Raw genomic sequence first — 19,736 nt, forward strand, 5'->3', positions numbered from 1 at the left:
TTAAGTGCACTAATATTACAAAGCATAGAATTCAGTACGTAATGAAAAATATCTTTAAAAATGTGCCGGACAAATACGTGGTGTGGTGGTGACCACAGAAGCCATAAATACACTGCAAAAAAGGAATTTCTGACAATTGTATAAAACGATTTCCATACAAAGAAGCTCAGTTCAAGGAGGGGATTTAAAAAATTAACACATAGTTTATAAAGTAAATTTGTACTTTAATTAAATAAAAAAGTTACAACAAATATTCGGTTAATAGTAGGAATGCCATTAAATAAAAACCTTAAAACATAAACACGTACCGCTAAAACGAGGCTTTGATACATCATAACTCATGTAAGTACTGACTAGTAGTGGTACATGGTAGCTTAATCTACTTCCTCCATTCGGGAAGCGTCTTCCGCATCACCAACTAGCGGGGGTACATCTCCAGGGGCAGCCTCCTCGGCCACCATAGGCTCCTCCTCGTCGATTCCCAGGCCCAACTTGATCATGCGGTAGATGCGGGCTGCATGCACTTGAGGCTCATCCAGTGTGAAGCCAGACGATAGGAGAGCAGTTTCGAATAGCAAGATAACTAGATCTTTCACGGCTTTGTCATTCTTATCGGCATCGGCCTTCTGTCGGAGAGTCTCGATAACTGAATGGTCAGGGTTGATCTCGAGGTGTTTCTTGGCTGCCATGTATCCCATAGTAGAGGTGTCTCGCAGGGCCTGAGCTTTCATGATGCGCTCCATGTTCGCAGTCCAGCCGTACTGTGAAGTGACGATACAACACGGAGACTCCACTAGCCTATTGCTTACTACCACCTTTTCTACCTTATTATCGAGAATGTTCTTCATGACCTTGCACAGCCCCTCGAACTTTGTCTTGTCTTCTTCACGTTTCTTCTTCTCTTCATCATCTTCGGGCAATTCCAGGCCCTCTTTGGTAACGGAAACCAGCTGCTTACCATCGTACTCTTTCATCTGCTGGACAACATATTCATCGATGGGCTCAGTCATATAAATTACCTCGAACCCACGCTTCTTCACTCTCTCTACGAACGAAGAATTGGCAACCTGTTCCTTGTTCTCACCAGTGATGAAGTAGATGTGTTTTTGGTTCTCCTTCATGCGGGTGACATAATCCTTGAGCGAGCAAGCCTCATCGCCGGACGCGGATGTATTAAAACGGAGCATATCAGCCAACTTGGACCTGTTAGCGGAGTCTTCGTGGATGCCCAACTTAAGGTTCTTGCTGAATTGTTCGTAGAACTTCTTGTATCCTTCCTTATCTTCGGCGAGTTCATCAAACAATTCCATACATTTCTTGACCAGATTTTTCCTGATAACCTTCAGAATTTTGTTTTGCTGCAACATCTCACGGGAAATGTTCAAAGGTAAATCTTCACTGTCGACTACTCCTTTCATGAAGTTAAGGTACTCCGGAATAAGGTCCTCGCAATTGTCCATAATGAACACTCTCCTGACGTACAGTTTGATATTGTTCTTCCTCTTCTTGTTTTCAAAAAGATCGAAAGGAACTCTGCGGGGAACGAACAGAAGCGCTCTGAACTCCAGTTGACCCTCCACGGAGAAATGCTTGACGGCGAGGTGATCTTCCCAGTCATTAGAAAGAGACTTGTAGAATTCACCGTACTCCTCCTGAGTAATGTCATCAGCATTTCGTGTCCAGATGGGCTTGGTCTTGTTAAGCTCCTCGTCCTCTGTGTACTTCTCTTTGATGGTCTTCTTTTTCTTCTTCTTGTCTTCTTTGTCCTCATCCTCGTCCTCTCCAACATCCTCGACCTTGGGCTTGGTATCATCCTCTTCCTCATCCTTCTTGTCTTCCTCTTCATCATCAGACAGCTCCTTTTCACGTTCCTTCTCTACCAACAACTTGATGGGATAGCCGATGAATTGAGAGTGCTTCTTGACGATCTCCTTAATCTTGTTCTCTTCCAAGAACTCCGCCTGGTCTTCCTTGATATGGAGGATAATTTGAGTGCCTCTGTGCAGGGGCTCTCCGCTGTCCACAGCCACTGTGAAGGAACCGCCAGCCGAGGATTCCCAGATATACTGCTCATCGTCGTTGTGTTTGGAGATGACGGTGACTTTGTCGGCCACGAGGTATGAGGAGTAGAATCCCACGCCGAACTGACCGATCATGCTAATGTCAGCTCCGGCCTGCAGAGCCTCCATAAAGGCCTTGGTGCCGGACTTGGCGATAGTTCCGAGGTTGTTGACGAGGTCAGCCTTGGTCATGCCATTACCGGTGTCGATGATGGTGAGGGTTCCCTCGCTCTTATTGGGGATAATCTTAATGAAGAGATCCTTACCGCTCTCCAACTTTGATGGGTCTGTGAGGGATTCATAGCGGATCTTATCAAGAGCCTGAAAACAAAACAAAAAACACAAATTAGTCACACATATTGGTCATACATATGAACCCGGGTATTAAATTACCCCAGTCGAGAATTAACAAAGGACAAAGGTTATGAAGTTAATTTTAAATAGATTTTGAAGTAGCTATTAAATAGATAACTAGAGTTTCGTATTACGCTCACTGCCGAAGAATTAAACAACCGCTGAAACTCTCTTGTAATATAAATTTGAACCACGCTTTCTCGAAGGTTCTTTCTTCCCTTTCAAGTCAATCGAAATAATTTTAAAGGAATACGTACGTCAGACGAGTTGGAGATCAATTCTCGGAGGAAGATTTCCTTATTGGAGTAGAAGGTGTTGATGATCAAGCTCATAAGCTGGGCGATCTCGGCCTGGAAGGCGAAGGTCTCCACATCTGCATTTTGAGTTTCTTCCGGCATCTGAAAACATAATTTATTATTGAAAACATTTTGTTCAGCTGAAGCACCGATGTGCTTACCGATGTAAGGCTCGATTCCAAAAACCACGCCTGAATTTCAAAGAATCGTTAAATGCATCATCGTATCATAACGATGCAATGTCCGAAAAAGGTTAAATCTAATAATATTTACGAGGTATTATAGTAAGACTGTAATCAGAGTGATAATATTAAGAAATTTCATAAAGAAACACACCTTGAATGAGAATTAGAAACACTTATTGGGTAAAAACGAAATAAACCGGCTTTCTTTAAGTTAAAAGGACACGGACGACCACCCTGAACGAAGGCAAATTTGAAATGACAGCATGTGCGCGCCTAAACCGCCCTTATATAGAATCTCGAATATTTTCTAGAACAATCCAGCGGCTTCTAGAAACTACTGCGTAACTTCCGCTCAAAATTTGATGAAATACATATTGAACTCTTTTATTGTCGCTTATTTCTATAATTAAAATCATTATTTATTAGTTTAGTGAATTATAATAGCAATTTATTTAAATAATTATTACTCAATTTATATATTGTCTCAAAAAGTTATCTCTTTGTATTGATGTAAACATTCTAGAAACTACCCGACGATTCTGTGTTGCCATCACGTTCCCATTGAATTTTATTTTCATGAGGGGGTAGAAATTTTGTTATTTTCTTTTTAGCATTATAGCCGCAATGCAATTATTAGGCTAAATATATATTTTTTAAATATGTAAGTGTTTACTTTCATTATTTATTTCACGCTTTATATGCATTCAAATAATCAAGTCAAAATTATAAAGTGGAGTTTAAAAAAAACGCAGAAAAAAATATTTGAAACAAGTACAAAGGATTAATAGACTTAGTATTGTGTTTACCAAAAATATTTAAAAAACGGACAAAATTCAATTTTTGTAATATAAAAATGAAGAAATAAATTATTATGTTGCAAAAATGTCCACAAGAGATTTGATATAAACTGGTATAAAACAAACTTTCAGATTGACTGCAAGTAAATTACTTTGTGCGATCATACTTAAGTGTTAACAATAGGTTTTGTAATTATGCGTTACCTATAATTTATAAAATCACATTTTATTTTGCTAAGGCACGGAGATTAATAAGTTAAACTGGGTTCATTAATTCAACTCCAAAAAACTTATTCAAAAAATCTTCTTTGCTTACTAACTAAAACTTTAGAATTTGTAAAACAATTTGGGTAGACAAAAAATGTAAAAACTAATTGAATATTATAAATTCAAGAATATTTTCAAGTTTTTAGGCATTTTGTTTGTACTGCAGACTATGCCTTATTAGACTATTCTTGATTATAAGCCTTTTAATTTACAATTTACACATTCAATTTTTATGATCGTTTTTTTTCTATATTTAGTTTTTATTTTGACTTTCGGTTTGACAAACGTCAAAACTCAAAACGTCAAAAGTAAAAAAGTCGGAGCAATCAAACAAACGAAATGTCGAAATATGTTAGTCATTGCAATGTGATTGTAATCATTTAGAAAACTTTTGTGTTTTCATTGTAAATTGTAATATATTTACTGTCTGGGTTGAAATTTTCGAATAACAATGTTGGACCTGCATTCCCCGTGTGTTGTTATTGTTGGTGGATGTACAGAACCTAATTTTATAGTCAAAAGTAAATATCGATAAGTCTTATGCTTTTTATTTATTATGTTTGATCACACGTGTCCGTTTAATAATCGCTTTTCATTAATTTGCAGAAATTCTGAAGTGTGACAATTTACCAGAAACACTTTGTTTGGGAGAAAATTTTGAAGGTTATTCTTGGGAAATAGATACAAAGTATTACAAAGCATGTGTCAACATTTGCCCTATATATCATACTGCTACAATTCAAGAAAAAAATATAAATTCTGTTGAAGCACTCATTCTCTACTTTGATACTCAAGATGTAAGTTTTTTTTATTATAAAATACCAAACAGAATACAGCATACTCAATCAGTAATAATAACATGTATCGTCATATTTTGCCACCTAAAATAAATTATGATGAGCGTTTTTAAATTAAAACGTTTTATCCATTAACTGCTCTCCAGATTCTTCTAGAATTAAAAAAAAAACAGTATTCCATGTTTTTGTTAGATGTTTTTTTTTAGATTGTTCTAGTATTCTCAAAGTAAAAAAGCCCATATTCCATCAAGTGTTCTCTAGATTGTTCTAGAATTCTAAATGTTTATACAAACCTTAGTATTCCATTAGGCTTTCTCTAGATTAGATTAGAGATTTCAAATTTTAAAAATTGTCTCCAGATTGTTCTAGAATTCTCCAGTTTTCAAAGTAAAAAAAAACTTCAGATTATTCTAGAATTTTCAAAGTTTATAAAACCTTTACATTCCATTAGATGTTTTTTACATTGTTCTAGATTGGAGTAGGCAGTTTCCAAAGTTCTCCAAATTATTCTAGAATTCTAGAGTTTTCGAAGTCAATAACGCATACTTGTATTCCATTAGGTGTTCTTAAGGCTTTTCTGAAGTTTTGAAATTTAAAAAAGCTTATGTTCCATTAGATATTCTTTACTGTTTTTGACTTTTCTTGTAAAATCTATGATGTTCCTCAAAATCATGTTTAAATGTTATAAAACAATAAAAATAGTTAAATGTGTATTTTTACTAGAGTAAGTTACCAATTTTAAAAAATAAATAAAATTATTGACAATAACTGTCAAAACATCTTTAATTACATGTTTTAAACTGGTTAGTAATTCTACGTCAATTTAGTAAACCTTAATATAAAATGAAGTCCTGACCCGTCGATAGAATTGTAATATAACTCCCTGTTATTCAGCGAGGAAATTCAGCCTGCCTGCAAACATTTGGACATACTCAAAACATTGTTGAATCAACTAACTGGTAAAAGAAGTATACAAATTGGAAAATTGTTTTCAGGCATTGCCTAGTAGTTGAATTGGTTCAGCCGGATGAATCTCATCCGCATGATAAAGGTTTCAGCTCTTTTACTTAGCAAAAGTCAACAGATGGAAGATTTGAAGAAATGTGGATGTTTAAACATATGCAGAATGGTGAATGTTACACAGTGTGTAAAGTGGCCACTTAAACCAACCAATGACAGGTCATAAGCCCTGTAAATGCCTAGACTTCCATATTCCCTTCTTAGAACTGTTTTCCCTCTCTGTTGCAATAAATTTAAATACGAATAGCTCACAACAAATTTAGATCTGGTTTATACAAATTTATAAGCAATAAAGTATATCATCGTATTGTGGGGTAAATACTACCACTAGGTAGCTTCAAAAACCAGCATTTTTGAGGTACCCACTAAAAACACATATTTGCATCTTCCTCTATGAATACTACAAATAGGTAAGTCATGATTCATTAAAATCATAATATTATGATGATTTGAGTGCACGACTTTTCTATTTTAGTGGGTAACTCACAAATGCTGATTTTAAAGTTACCTAGATGTAGTAATTATCCCACGATATTATCTATTACATTTAATACATACATATGTTTTTTTTATGTATCCATTTATCATAATTGTTTTCAAAACATTAGTTGCATTACATAATATGTATATATATTATATATTGTAACACAAAGAGTGCTAGCCTTCCTTACTCATGTAGATACTCATAGGATCATTTACAATGGCTGGGCAAGAATCAACCATATAAAATCTTCCTTTCCAACCATAATAGTTGTCTTCTAGCGGACTTTAAAAAATATATATTGGAGAAATCCCAGAAAGGGGGACTGTAAATAAAATAAATTTTCATCCAATCTAATAAGAGGAGATTATAAGGGAAAACATGAAATAAATATAATACAAATTTGGTGTGGCTGGAAGGTAAGATAAAATAAGGATAAAAATAAATAGCTGATATTGGCCCCCGTGTTCTAGCTCTAGCTGTGTCTAGCTCAATCAAAAGCAAAGAAGACCCCACTAAATGAGAAATTGCCTAGGATTAGGCAGATAAATAAATAGACTGACTAAAGTAACTTTCTAACTGAAAACATGATAAAATATCTAAAATGATATTTATTTTTATTTTTAAAGGAATAACCCGCTAAGCCTCTATTTAGAGGCTTATCAGCATGTGGGATAGAGGGGATATAGAAGGAGGTAATGAAAAATACGTCACAACATCCAGACAAAGAAAAAATCTTTTTTAGATTTTTTTTCTTGCAACTGGCAGGAATGGAACCCGCGACGCCAGTTTCACAGTTAGCCGTCTAACCAATTATGGTGCCTGTCAATTATATCAATTATAAATTAAATGCATGGCGATCAGAATAAAGAAATAAAAGTATGTTTATTTTGTAAATACAGTTTAAAATCTAGCATAATATTTTCCGAAGCATAATCTAAAAAATCTAGAATAACACTTCCTTAAATACAATATAAACTAAATATTCAGATTTGCAAAATCCAATATCAACTAAAATACCTGACTTGATAAAATGAAATCCATTTTTGTAGAGAAATTTATAATCAGAGCATTAAAGGAAAATACTAAATGATCTTCAAACAAAAGAAGAATTTTCATCAAAACATATTGTGAATTTGCACAACACAATCTTTTCATTATCATAAAAATATACTATCTTACATAAAAAAATGGCACCATTGACTTCTGTTTTATTTATAAAAAAATACTGAATATTAATTAAATAATGTTTGAATTCAATAAACCTTTGCAGGTAATCTTAACGAAGTTAAATTTAAATAGAAAATTATGTTTCAGATAAATTAAACACAAAAATTATTCAAATTATAGTATTTTTCTAGCAAGTGGCAAAATGGGAAAAGTTAAAAATTCGCAGCGCAGAGAATTTGTAAAGATTCGTCCATTGATCGATTTCATGTAAATCATCCTGCATCCTTAATGGATTTGGAGCTCATGATCCTCGTTAGTAATCTTGGATAGTTGCGTCAGTCATTGTTTTCCACCATCTTCTTGTGATGAGGTGATTTATGAGGCATACGGACAGTAATTGTCAACGCATGAAGTTTAACCTCAAATTGATGGCATTTTTCTCCTGACAAACCTCGTTATTGTCTAACACATTAGAGTTTTATTCGATAAATATATATGTATTATGTGGGTACTCTCTGATAAATTACACATAAAGAATTGTGGTAATTAATAAAATAAGGAGCGAAATTAGGTAGTCTACTAAAGACTACGGCAAAGGGGCCTTAGAGCACGCTTTGCACAAGTTCGGGATCACATTTTTGTATTTTTTCAACCGCGTTCCCAGCGAGAGGGGGTAAGGGAGGCCGGATAATTCAGCACCCCCACTCTTCCTCTACCTAGCGGCCGGCCACGTAAATAGTTGCGTTCTCATTTAGTCAGCAGTAGACACCACTGCGCGCACATACAGTGATAACAATGCACATATTAAACACACATAAATAATTAAATGCATTAAATTCTATATTTTCCCTGGTATAAACAAGGCCGAACCTGACAGTGAAGTGAATCAACTCATCTTTATTGAGGATTCAGCACTTGGCTTACAGATACCGGGGCCCTATATTTTGTATTCTAATAATATATAATAATTCAAATGAAGGAGCTAGTTATAGTTATTTATTAATTTAATAAAACCGGCGCGTCTGGAACAGCATTAAAAAAACAGAAACTCGCCACTGTATTTTTTATTATTTTTCAAGGTTGAGTCATTTGAGGAAGTAAAAAGATGGAATGCTTCCATGAAAGATATTCCAGAAGTTGTGCTGCTCGTATGTGATAGTTTCCAACATGATAATTCCAAAGGAGTATGTAAATCTACAGCCTTAAACTGGTGTCTTGAGAATGGATACGAGCTGGTAGAACTACAAGAACAAGACACCGAAGCGGAAGACTATAATGATATTATACCGGATAAAAAGGGCGTGGATAGAATTATAGAGGCTCTCGAGGCTCACACGTGGTCCAATCTCGAGATGAAATCCACTTGTAAACCCAATGGTACTCACCCTTCTGCCATGAATTCAGGTAACTTAAGATAGAGATAATAAAATAAAAACTACTTTTATACAATAATCATTTTAATTTACGTAAAAAATTTACTATAAAAAAAATCTTTGACAAAAATTGTTTTTATTTCTTTTTTGTTAGGCGTGCCTGTATAGGAGATAAATTTACCTACCATTTTATACCTCTAGATTTTTTAAGACATATTTAACCTTTTAAAAGCCAGCCATTTTTTTATAGGGGCACCTGTATGCCAGTTTTTAGTTATTAAAATACATAGTATAGGGAAAAAATAGAAATGTCCAATTTGTAAAATTACACAAACTTCACCTAAAATATGTTTTATGGTAAATTGTACAAAAATATTAAAATATTTTAGTTATTGAAAAAAAAATTATAAATGTCACTTGCCAGATATCGCATTTTTGGCCTGACACAGCACAACAGTTTTGGCACTCGTGGCAACGAACCAGTTAGATGTGTAGATTTGTTAAATTGTTCCAACTCAAATGAAATTCTGATAAACAACCCATCATACTGATAAAAAATAAAGGTGTAGCATAAGTTTAAATCACGGTAACCCTTCCAGTTCTACACCATTACGTTAGGGTAATAAATGAGAATTTTTACTTATTTTACTGCTGTTGGAACCAATATTTTTTTCCAAATCAAAATGTATTGTTTTAATACCATCTAAATTTAAAATATATTAATATTTTTCTAGATCTGAATTTGGAGACAGATACAGAAGAATTCAGTGAACTGTTCTCCCAGCTGCAGTCTATGAAGGAGAGTATTCAATCCCTACCTCTGAGAGATCGCCGGAATTGCGCTGAACAAGTTGTTGCCACGTTTTGGAAGGCCATCGGAGGAGATGAAGAAGAACTTGATGATATTTTACCTTAATATCTTAAAATTAGAATTTCCAATTTAATTTTTTTTAATCCGTGGAGTACTTTGTTTTTATATTATTTTTGTTGTTCAAACTGTGGATGCGCTGGTTAATTATAGAATGAGGTTTGCAATCCGTTAAGTTGCTCTTCTCGAAGGGGTGAAATGCAGGAATGTAGAATGAGGAAGTTCAGTAGTTTTTTATTATTATTATTTGTTAATAGACTATTAAACTAATATAAAAAATACATTTTTTAATTTTTATATATCGTATTACCAGCGCTAAGATTTTTTAAAGTTTTGTATTTCTGAAATAACTCCGCGTGTAACGTCAGAGGTTCATTTCCGCTTATTCTCATTCAGTTCTTCCCATTGGTCCAGAAGCGACAAGCAGACCGGAAATCTTCCATAGCTCTCAGATCATAGGTTGATTCACATGAACCAGTGACGTCATTCAAAGTAGTGCGTTTTTAATAAAATATTTTTTATTATTTTTTCCGTACATTTTCAAGAAACTTTGCGCTACAATTTAATGCTCTAATTTTTACCCCGCGCAAGGAAACATTTTTTGTATCTAATTTCCCGTAGGGCTGAAGTTCCTCTTTGTGACATGGAATAAAAAAGGACGCATGGGTGGAAAGATGAATGAGGAAATTCAGTGGTTTTTAAATTTTTTATTTGTTAAGACTTTCAAACTAAGCCAAATTTTATTTTATTTTATGTATGGCATTATCATCACTATGATCTTTTAAAGTTTTGTAGTTTTGAAACTCCACCGCTCGTGATGTTACAAGTTTAAGTCGGCGAGTTTTCCTGACATTTAAAAGTAATACTCCGTACCCATCAAAACACGCTAAATGTCGAAAAACATGGCTACTCGGAAACCAGAAATCTATCACAACTGTATAATTGTTTGAGTATTGTAAGCACGTGTTCATGTGAACCTGTGACGATTTAAAATAGTTCATTTTAATTAAAACCATTTTTTATTAACCTTTTCATGCAATTTTAAGAAACTTCGCCGAATGATTACTTGAATGCTCTAATTTACCGCGTGTAAGGAAATATTTTTTAAATCCAATTTCCCCTAGCACTGAACTTCCTCATTGTGTGTAATAAAGAGTAAATGTTTAGACATTAGTCCGCACTGTGAGTGTAAAATCAAAGTAAGTGCAAATTTCTCATTTTTGAGATTTAAATGCAGAACAATTGTATTTGTCAAAAGTTTTAAAAGCTAAAAGGAAAGCAAGTTTAAATTCTAACAGTAACACGTAAAAAAAATAAAACACATCTTAAAAACCTAATTTTTCCAAGCAGATTGAGATTCTCAAACTACCATAACTATATGGTATTTGCAGATACCACTGTTTTAAAGTCGGGGTGCAATGCACAATGCCTTTAACACCATACTTTTGTACATTGATATACCATTTGTACGATATGATGTCTGCCATCTGCCATCTGTACTTACCTCGTTCCCTGCCACACCCCGAAAATTGACATTCTCTCTTAATTTAGGCTTTTACAAGGCAGATTCCTAGCGCCAGAAGTCGAGAGTATTCCTGGTGGTCTTTAAATCATCTTATTTATTTATTTACGATAATTTATACACGCCATTTTTGTGAAAATCACCTCTAGGGCGCTGTACAATAAGCACCCCAACACGCCTTGCAGCAACAGAGCGCATAGGCGGTTGAGATTTTAGTTCCCCATTTCCATTGAGAAAAATATGAATAATTATATAAGAGCTAGATTACAACACGTCTTATATATATATATATATTTGGATAATTTATATAGCGCCGTTTTTGTGAAAATAACCTCAAGGGCAGCTACATAGCGCATGGACATTTAGAAATCTAGCGCCTATTTACACTGCACAAAAAAATGAAGAAAGTGTTTTTCATTAATAAAAAATCGTTAACTAATAGAATCTAGATTACGTGTCCTGCAGCTTCAGAGCGCATGAACAGTTAAAAATTTAGACCCCGTTTACAGTTGAAGTTTAATTTAGATATAATATAAAAGCTAACATCACAAAAAGTCTCGCAGCTACAAACCGCATCGACGAGTAGAATTCCAGCAACATAAAAATGTTTTTAAAAAGTTTACAACAAAAAAATGCAATAATAATACATCAAGAAAAGAACTAGTATGTTTGGTAAACTTTTAATAATTAATTATGCCTCGGCTCTCATCCTGTAACACTGATCTGCCCCTGCCTACTCCGTTGCTTACTGATTCACCAAGGACCTTAGCATCCCATACAATTTGATTTAAAACGGATTCTACTAGTTAATCTGTGCTGCCTACTGGGGGCGAATCATCCATATAAGCGGTTATGCGCTTACCATTATATTTGACTGTTGATAAAAATATTTTATAGTAGTTATATTTAGGGGAAAATAAATATTAATCATCATAAATTACTGTCAACGTTTACATATTCCTCCAAAAATAAATATAAATATCGGCGCCCAGCCCGTTCCCATTGAACGAAGAAACTAACAGATTTCCTGAGCTTAATTATACATACAAATATGTATCCTGTATTTAAATTCTTAAAACTCAGTTGCTGTTTTTTCCTTCTTAAGTAAGCTTGCAGATTACAGATATTATTTAAAGATTGACCATTTGAATAATAGTATTTCAAACCAGATTTTTTTTAAATAGTATACAGTTGACGTATGACAGAACATGCGGCACTCGGCGTGGCCATTTTTGACATTATTCATTAGTATTAGAATCGGCACGGTGCTTTGTGTTTATTTCAGTTATAATGAAAATAATACATACTAAATGTCATAATGGTATTTTTTAATAAACTTGTGTACAAATATTGTATTAAAATAGTGTAGAATATAGCTACATATGTAGCAAAGTTACTAATAAATCTGTTTGAGTTGATTTGATAGATTATTGGTAATAATCTTCTATTGTCAACGGCTGAAGCAGAGAAATAACTTTTACAGAACCACAGAAAAATAGCCAATTACATATTACTTTAACAAGCGCCGTAGCACAGTTGGTTAGATGGCCAACTATGAAACTGGCGTCGCGGGTTCGATTCCCGCTGATTGCGAGAAAAAAATCAATAAAAGATTTTTTCTCAACTGGTCTGGGTGTTGTGGTGTATTTTTCACTACCTCCTTTCGTATCGAGGTTATGCTGGCAAAAAACTTTAACTCAAATCCTATCTAGTCCTGCCATAAATACTGTTACACGAGTTCAAAAATTCATTACATGTAAACAATAGCAGGTAGAGACCCGTAATCTTTTTTTAGGTAAAATACCAACCCCTATGCTATTGCTATAATTAGTCAGTCGTTGAACGTCAACGAGTAAACATGGAGTGGGGTGTTAAAGAAAACCGAATCGCTGTAATCCCGTTACACAAAGTTGGGAAGAAGCCGGGAGACATTTTTAACACCCTAAAGCTTTCAGGTATAAGTCGTCAGTTTGTGTATCGAACTAAGTGCTGAAGACCGACAAAGATCTGGACTTCCTCGAACTGTGCGGACTCCAGGAGCTATTAAGGCTGTCAGAAGCAGAATTCATAGAAATTCGCTCTGTAAAAAAAAAATCTTGTCCAGGGAGATGAATATATTGACTCAAAGTATGTCTCGCATCATCAAATCTGACCTAAAGATGGGGGCTTACCGAAGAAGCACTGGTCATTTGCTTACTCCATCTTTAAGGGACATTAGGAAGACCAGAGCAAAAAAACTTATTTCACGATACGCAAATAATTTGCACTGTAAAATTCTGTTTTCTGATGAAAAAATATTTAACATCGAAGAAAACTTCAACAAGTAAAATGATCGAGTGTATGCTCATAGCTCTCGAGAAGCCACTTGAGTCATTACTAAAGTTCAAAGAGGTCATCATCCAGCAGCAGTGATGATTTGGTAGGGTGTCTCCTACGAAGGGGTTTCTGAGCCTCATTGTGCGCAGTGTGTGAAGACAAGTGCGAAATCGTACCAAGATGACATTCTAAAGAAGGTTGTTAGCCTCTCAATGACACAATGTTCAATTCGAGACATTTGATCTTCCAGCAAGATTCTGCTCCAGCTCTTAAGGCAAAATCTACCCAGCAATGGCTGGAAAATCACATACCGGAGTTTATTAGAGCTTAAGATTGGCCTTCTGGAAGCCCAGATTTAAATCCGCTGGACTACAAATTGTGGTCAGTGTTAGAGACCATGGTCTGTAGCAGACGATATCCAAATTTGGAGACCTTGAAACGGTCTTTGAAAAAAGCAGTGGCCAATTTTCCCATGGATATCGTGCCTGCTGCCATTGACTATTAGCTGTCACGTTTAAAGGTCTGTGTGAAGGCAAGAGGGGGACATTTTGAATAAAATATATTTTTTCAATTAGTGGAATATGCATGTTGGCCTAGTATTAAAAAAAACTTTTGTACAATTAATTGCCTTTTTATTATAATAAAAACAGTTTGTAACAATATTTATGGCAGGACTGGGTAGTAAGATATTAAGTGCTCATTTAAGAACATGTTTTTAATTTTTCCTTTTCTTAATTTTATATTAAGTAAATACTAAGTTATTTAAAGCTTTTAGCCTGAATAAAAAGCCCGGTATTAAGTCATATGACTTAACCTTAAATTTAGTTTTAAAACTACAGATAAATGACATTTAATGTGAGTTAGTGTATTTTGCTAGTTTTTAGAGCGTTAAAAACATTACAAAACTGCATCATTAAATCAAATCCGCAATTTTTCGAGTTAACGTTTTTTCCCAGTATGTCCACGATATATCCCCTCTATCTCATCTGCTGACAAGCCTCTAAATGGAAGATTAGCGGGTTATTCCTTTAGAAAAACTTATAAGTATAAAAAAAAAATCACTGCTACCTACCCAGTAAACTACTATTGCTGGGTTTTATAGGCCCTTTTGCAAATCGATTGAAAATGTATGAGAAATTAGAATACTAGATACTACCAAAGCAGTACAAAACACCGAAATATTAAATACTAAATTGTAATTTATTATCTTATTAAGGGGTGCATTAAGGTATTTTAATTATGCTATGACCATGAAAAAAATTGAAGTTTTCAACGATATTACTGAATGTGTTTTAACTCATTTTTAAAGAGATTTCAGTCTCCCATAGCTAAACTATTATTATTTTATTAACTGTTAAAAATTAGTATTTTTTTTTATTTTTTAAATAAATTATGTTGCTTTATTGCAATAAAACATTTTTTAATAGAAACTGTATTTTCTATTGGTTCAATGCTATTTACGATGGGTACACAAACTAAAAAAGTCAGGTTCTGGAGTGGGTTTATAAAAAAACAATAAAAATACAGAAATATATTTCATGTTTATTGAGAAATGTACATAATTTGATTGTGGTATAAAATATAATTAGGTAATAGGTACTAAGTTTAGGATACGTTACACAATAATTAATTAGATTTATAAATACACAATAATTAATTCATAATAATAACAATAAATTGCAATAATGATAAACGGGATTGCCGTTTGTGGTTTTGGAGGAACTATATTCAGACTGCGACTGAAGGTGGACATGGCACTCGAGCGACTACCGTGCCCGTCAACTGGCACCGGGGGCCAACGTGGGGCTGCCGTTAGAGGCTGATGTGGCACCAGACCAACTTTCGACAGCTGCTGGAAGCCGATGCCACTGTAGACCGCAAGTACTGCCACTAGAGGCCAATGTGGCACCAGAGCTTCTACCGAGCCAGCTGACTTCCGATAGGGCCCCGAGTGACACCAGAGCAACTGCGTATTATATTAGCCACTAGAGGCTGATGTAGATGAAGCAATTATTGTGTTAGCTGACCGCCACCGATACTCCACACGGTGCTAGTACAAAGGATGGCAAACATTTCGATGCTCAATTATAAAATTCATTAGTATACATCATTGCAGGAGACTGATGCGAGACATTGCTTACATTTATATTAAGCGTGTTATCCAGACGTTTATTCAATTTTATGTTTATGTCATAATTTTTATTTTTAGTATTCTTTAATAATACGGATGCTTCCACTTTCCATTATGTTGTATCCCAACTCAACACAGGGCTCTTGGCCTCAGAGTTATCTTTATATGAATAAATAAAGAAATATGATTAATGCGGAAGTTCGGCCCTACGGAAAATTGGATATAAAAATGTATTATTACGCATGGTAAATATTAAAGCATTAAATTGTATGGCGAAGTTTCTGGAAAACTTATAATAAAAATGATTTTAATAAAAACAAACTACTTTGAACGACGTCACTAGTTCTTCCGAATCAAACAATGATAAGAGAGTTGTGATAGATTTCCAGTTTACGGCAAGTCAACTGACCAATCAGCAGAACTCGCCAAGAAAAAGGGGAAAATAACTTGATATGTCACAAGCGGAGCAATTTCAAAAATACAAAACTTAAAAAAGATCATAGCGCCAACAATACGATACAGAACTTCTTCATTCGAGATTATTAGGATGGTTTATTAATATCTTATTTGAGTTTAATTAGATTAATAATTAAACACCGTTAATTGAACCCTGTTCGCCATCCTCCGTACTAGACTGACTAACATCAGTCGACTGGTATGGCACTGGACTACAGTAAATGGCTTCTTTTTTCTGGTCCAATGGGTGAAATTGCACTAGCGTCAGTTCTCGGACGCTCGGTATTGGCGCTTCCTAATTCAATTAAATAAGGCTTGGAACTTACAGACAATTTATGTACAGATACAATATTTATCCTATAAAATAAAAGTAGCAACCGTGTAGTCGTCGCGCATCCGTCGCGTAATCGCTCGCTACCCATTTCTACCTAAGACTAGTCTAGCTATATTTCTTTAATCGACTGGTCCTAACCTACAACTCACAAATTAAGAGCAAATTTTCTATACAAAATTATAATTTACTAATCAACACACAAAATGTACAAATATCTTATATTCAAAATTTCATCACAGACGCAAACTCTTATACATAATATATGTTTACTGATAAGTATTTCCAAGTGGGTAATTAGCACGGAGAAAAGGCACATCACCGACACACACAGTACGACTTGCAATCCATCCACTTCCGTGTTAAGAACCGAGAGTTCACTCTTCAGCCGATACACATTTCTCTACTGCCACCGCCAGCCACCCTAGCATACGTAATATTCACATTGGCACAATCATATTCTATACTTATACTCGTACAAACATGCAGGAAACCCGTATTATTACTATTTCATATAAAGTGTGTAAAGTGCAGGAACAGCAATCGTCAAAATAAAATGATCCAAGTAACGTGGTACAAGTCTCAGTACTGTCTGGTTGCAGGATCAAGTCAAAATATAAAATCCAAAATTCAGTTTAATGTAAAAGTAGATAAAAAGCTTAGTGATAACAATTGCAAAATAAATATTTCTACAGGTTATCAGACTAAAATAGGAATATATCTTCGTTGAACTCGTTTACTTATCCATAAATCCACCGTAAAAATATTATACACGGAAACAATAATCAGAACGCACAACGAAATATATAAACTAATATTCTAAAATTGTAAATTTTCTTAGCTCGCTCAGTCGACGGAAATTCGCTTCCGAACTTGCGTCGCGTAACGCTCGGACATTGCGGATTCTATTTTTAAATAATAATAACGGTTTTGATTTTTAACGAGGTAATATGTTAAGGATATTCTTCTCTGTCACTTCCCATTTCTCTAAATCGTCTACTCGCGGGTGACGAGAATACAATCGCGCCGTCACCGCCCGAGGAATAAAAGCGTCAATTTGTACATCCGGTTTTATAAATATATCGCTTTGCCGAACTCGGTCGGCCTAAATCTAAATTAAAATATACGTAATCAGACAATCCTCTGTCGGGAAGCTACGGGGCTAGCAGCGCGACGAGCCGAGGGAGGACGGGTTCCCATTCTTGGTGCGAGGAAGGTAGCCGTTAGGCAGCGTCTGGGTCGGTGAGGAGGGCGCAGGCCCTGCAGGTGGTGGAGGAGCAGGCTGTGACATGCCCACCAGCGCCTCCGTCTCGTGCGGCTCGGCGCGCGCATCGCCGTAGGGTGCGAGGCTAATCATGTCCCGGTACGACGGAGAAGGACGTGGCGAGGGCGAACTATCGCTGGCCAGGGACGACGCCATGCGATGCGCCCAAGGATCGCCCAGCTGTCCTGCCGACACGGAAGCCTCTGCCTCCTCAATCGCTCCTGTTAACAAAGAAATGTATTAGAACGAATCTAGCAAAATACTTCATATAATGAGGAAGTTCAGTGGTTTTTAAAATTATTTGTTAATAGACTTATCAAACTAAGCCAATTTTTGAATTACTCTGCCTGGTGACATCACAAGTTCTTTATGGTGAGTTCCGCTGATTGGTGAATTGGCTTCCCGTAAACCAAAAATCTATCACAACACTCGATCGTTGATTAATTCACAAGAACTCGTGACATCATTCAAAGTAGTTAATGTTTATAATTTTTTCATACATTTTCAAGAAACTTTGCCGTAAATTTAAATGCTCTAATTTTTACTGCGTGCAAGAAAATATTTCCACTAAACTTTCTCATAGGCAATAATTGTAAATAATAATTACCTGCTTGCGGCTGCGCTGTGTGCAACAACTCCTGGCCTTGCGGACTGAAGAAGAAGGAGTTTGTGCGAAAGGTGTCATTAGCATCTCCAACGAGAATTGCCACCAGCTGCAAGAAGGAGGGTCGGGAGGTGGGTCTGTGTTGCCAGGTCAGCTGCATCAATTGATAAAGCCGGTCCGGACAGTTTTCGGGACGTTCCATTACTCCTCCCTCTATAACGTATCTCAACACTTGATCGTTACTCAGTCCCTGCAACAAATCATTTTATAATAATTATCATCTTAAAATAAAATTGCATTCCAATAAATAAATATAAGAACTTTAATTTTGAATAATCAAACTGACAATTTCAGAGTTACTTATCAACTGTAAGGATTTTTTTTTAAATTTTATAATTCTCCAAGTCTTAACAACAAAAAAATATTCCCATATTATGTTTTAAGGAAAAGGATAAAATAATTTCATTATATAGATGGTGACATACCTGGTAAGGTTGCGAAGCTAGGGTAGCCATCTCCCATAAGACTACTCCGTAACTCCACACATCACTGCTACTCGTAAACACCTAAAATAAGAAAACACAATGAATAAGTAACTAAAAATAAAAAAAATAACATACATTATATTTTACTTGACAAAAAGTAACTAACCCCATCCTTTAAGCTCTCGGGACTCATCCACCTCACTGGGAGTAATCCCTTGGAGCCCTTACGGTAGTAGTCAGTCTCGTAAATGTCTCGAGTCATCCCAAAGTCTCCCACCTTCACAGTGAGGTCTTCAGCCACCATACAGTTGCGTGCCGCCAGGTCGCGGTGGACAAACTTCTTCGCAGCTAAGTAGGCCATACCATCTGCTATTTCCATGGCCATCTGTAAAAATATTTTGTAATTAGCTTTAAGCAATCGCACTCCTATAGAAAAAGCTGACTTTAATATCAAACTTAAAATGCAAAATATAACATTTATGATACCTGGAGTATACGAGATAGCGATGGTGGCTGGGCTGCTCTTGGCTTCTCCTGATCGGGGCGGTGTGAGCGAAGGAAGCTTTTTAGATCTCCGTTGGCCATCAACTCCATGATGACAAGTGTCGGCTGCCCTCGAGACACTACTCCGAGTAGCCGTACAACGTGTGCCGTATCAAAAGCCTTCATCACGCTAGCCTCATTTAAGAACTCGATTCGTTCCCTAGATTAATACACATACACATTGTACATGACTAGTGTTTTGATATTAGAAAACATATTGTATGTTCACTGGAACCTCTTTTTACATGTCTTTTTAAATAACATAGTACAAAAATTCATCGAACGATGCGGAACAGCAATATATTTATACAATTAGTTTTTTTTTATTCCCTGCATCGCTCTTTTACTGGGAAGTAAAAAAGGCATATAATATAATAAATATGAAAGCAAATAATCTTTGATACAATTTTTGAAGT

General features: G+C 35.4%; 3 protein-coding genes across 4 annotated transcripts in view; 1 reads left to right on the top strand and 2 right to left on the bottom strand.

The window, feature by feature from the left end:
- Positions 1-203: 203 nt before the first annotated feature.
- Hsp83 (Heat shock protein 83) lies at positions 204-3,155 on the bottom strand. The gene is made up of 3 exons (XM_088228123.1): positions 3,047-3,155; positions 2,672-2,812; positions 204-2,381 (listed from the first exon to the last, which is right to left on the bottom strand). Exons 2-3 carry the CDS (start codon positions 2,810-2,812, stop codon positions 375-377), a joined length of 2,148 nt encoding a protein of 715 aa, XP_088084249.1. The 5' UTR covers positions 3,047-3,155; the 3' UTR covers positions 204-374.
- Positions 3,156-3,452: 297 nt separating this feature from the next.
- On the top strand, positions 3,453-9,843 carry LOC148280612 (alpha- and gamma-adaptin-binding protein p34). Of its 2 annotated transcripts, none has more exons than XM_088228127.1 (4): positions 3,453-3,556; positions 4,566-4,756; positions 8,507-8,831; positions 9,535-9,843. In XM_088228127.1, the coding sequence occupies exons 3-4, from the start codon at positions 8,546-8,548 to the stop codon at positions 9,714-9,716; spliced, it is 468 nt and encodes a 155-aa protein (XP_088084253.1). In that variant the 5' UTR covers positions 3,453-3,556; positions 4,566-4,756; positions 8,507-8,545; the 3' UTR covers positions 9,717-9,843. The 2 variants fall into 2 exon arrangements, with proteins under 2 accessions (XP_088084253.1, XP_088084252.1); XM_088228126.1 differs by lacking the exon at positions 3,453-3,556 and adding an exon at positions 3,824-4,480.
- Positions 9,844-16,811: 6,968 nt separating this feature from the next.
- The window catches only part of LOC148280613 (insulin-like receptor), a 226,023-nt gene continuing 223,098 nt past the window's right edge, over positions 16,812-19,736 (bottom strand). The window contains exons 21-25 of the mRNA XM_088228122.1: positions 19,264-19,480; positions 18,944-19,162; positions 18,778-18,858; positions 18,296-18,542; positions 16,812-17,909 (exon numbers count right to left, since the gene is read on the bottom strand). Of these exons, the coding sequence (XP_088084248.1) occupies positions 17,587-17,909; positions 18,296-18,542; positions 18,778-18,858; positions 18,944-19,162; positions 19,264-19,480 (1,087 nt within the window). The 3' untranslated portion in view covers positions 16,812-17,586. The remainder of the gene's footprint in view (positions 17,910-18,295; positions 18,543-18,777; positions 18,859-18,943; positions 19,163-19,263; positions 19,481-19,736) is intronic.

Source organism: Micrasema longulum, unplaced genomic scaffold, assembly GCF_059751315.1.
Source record: "Micrasema longulum isolate JH-2025_06_02 unplaced genomic scaffold, ASM5975131v1 h1tg000561l, whole genome shotgun sequence".
In the NCBI taxonomy this organism is placed as follows: Eukaryota; Metazoa; Arthropoda; class Insecta; order Trichoptera; family Brachycentridae; genus Micrasema; species Micrasema longulum.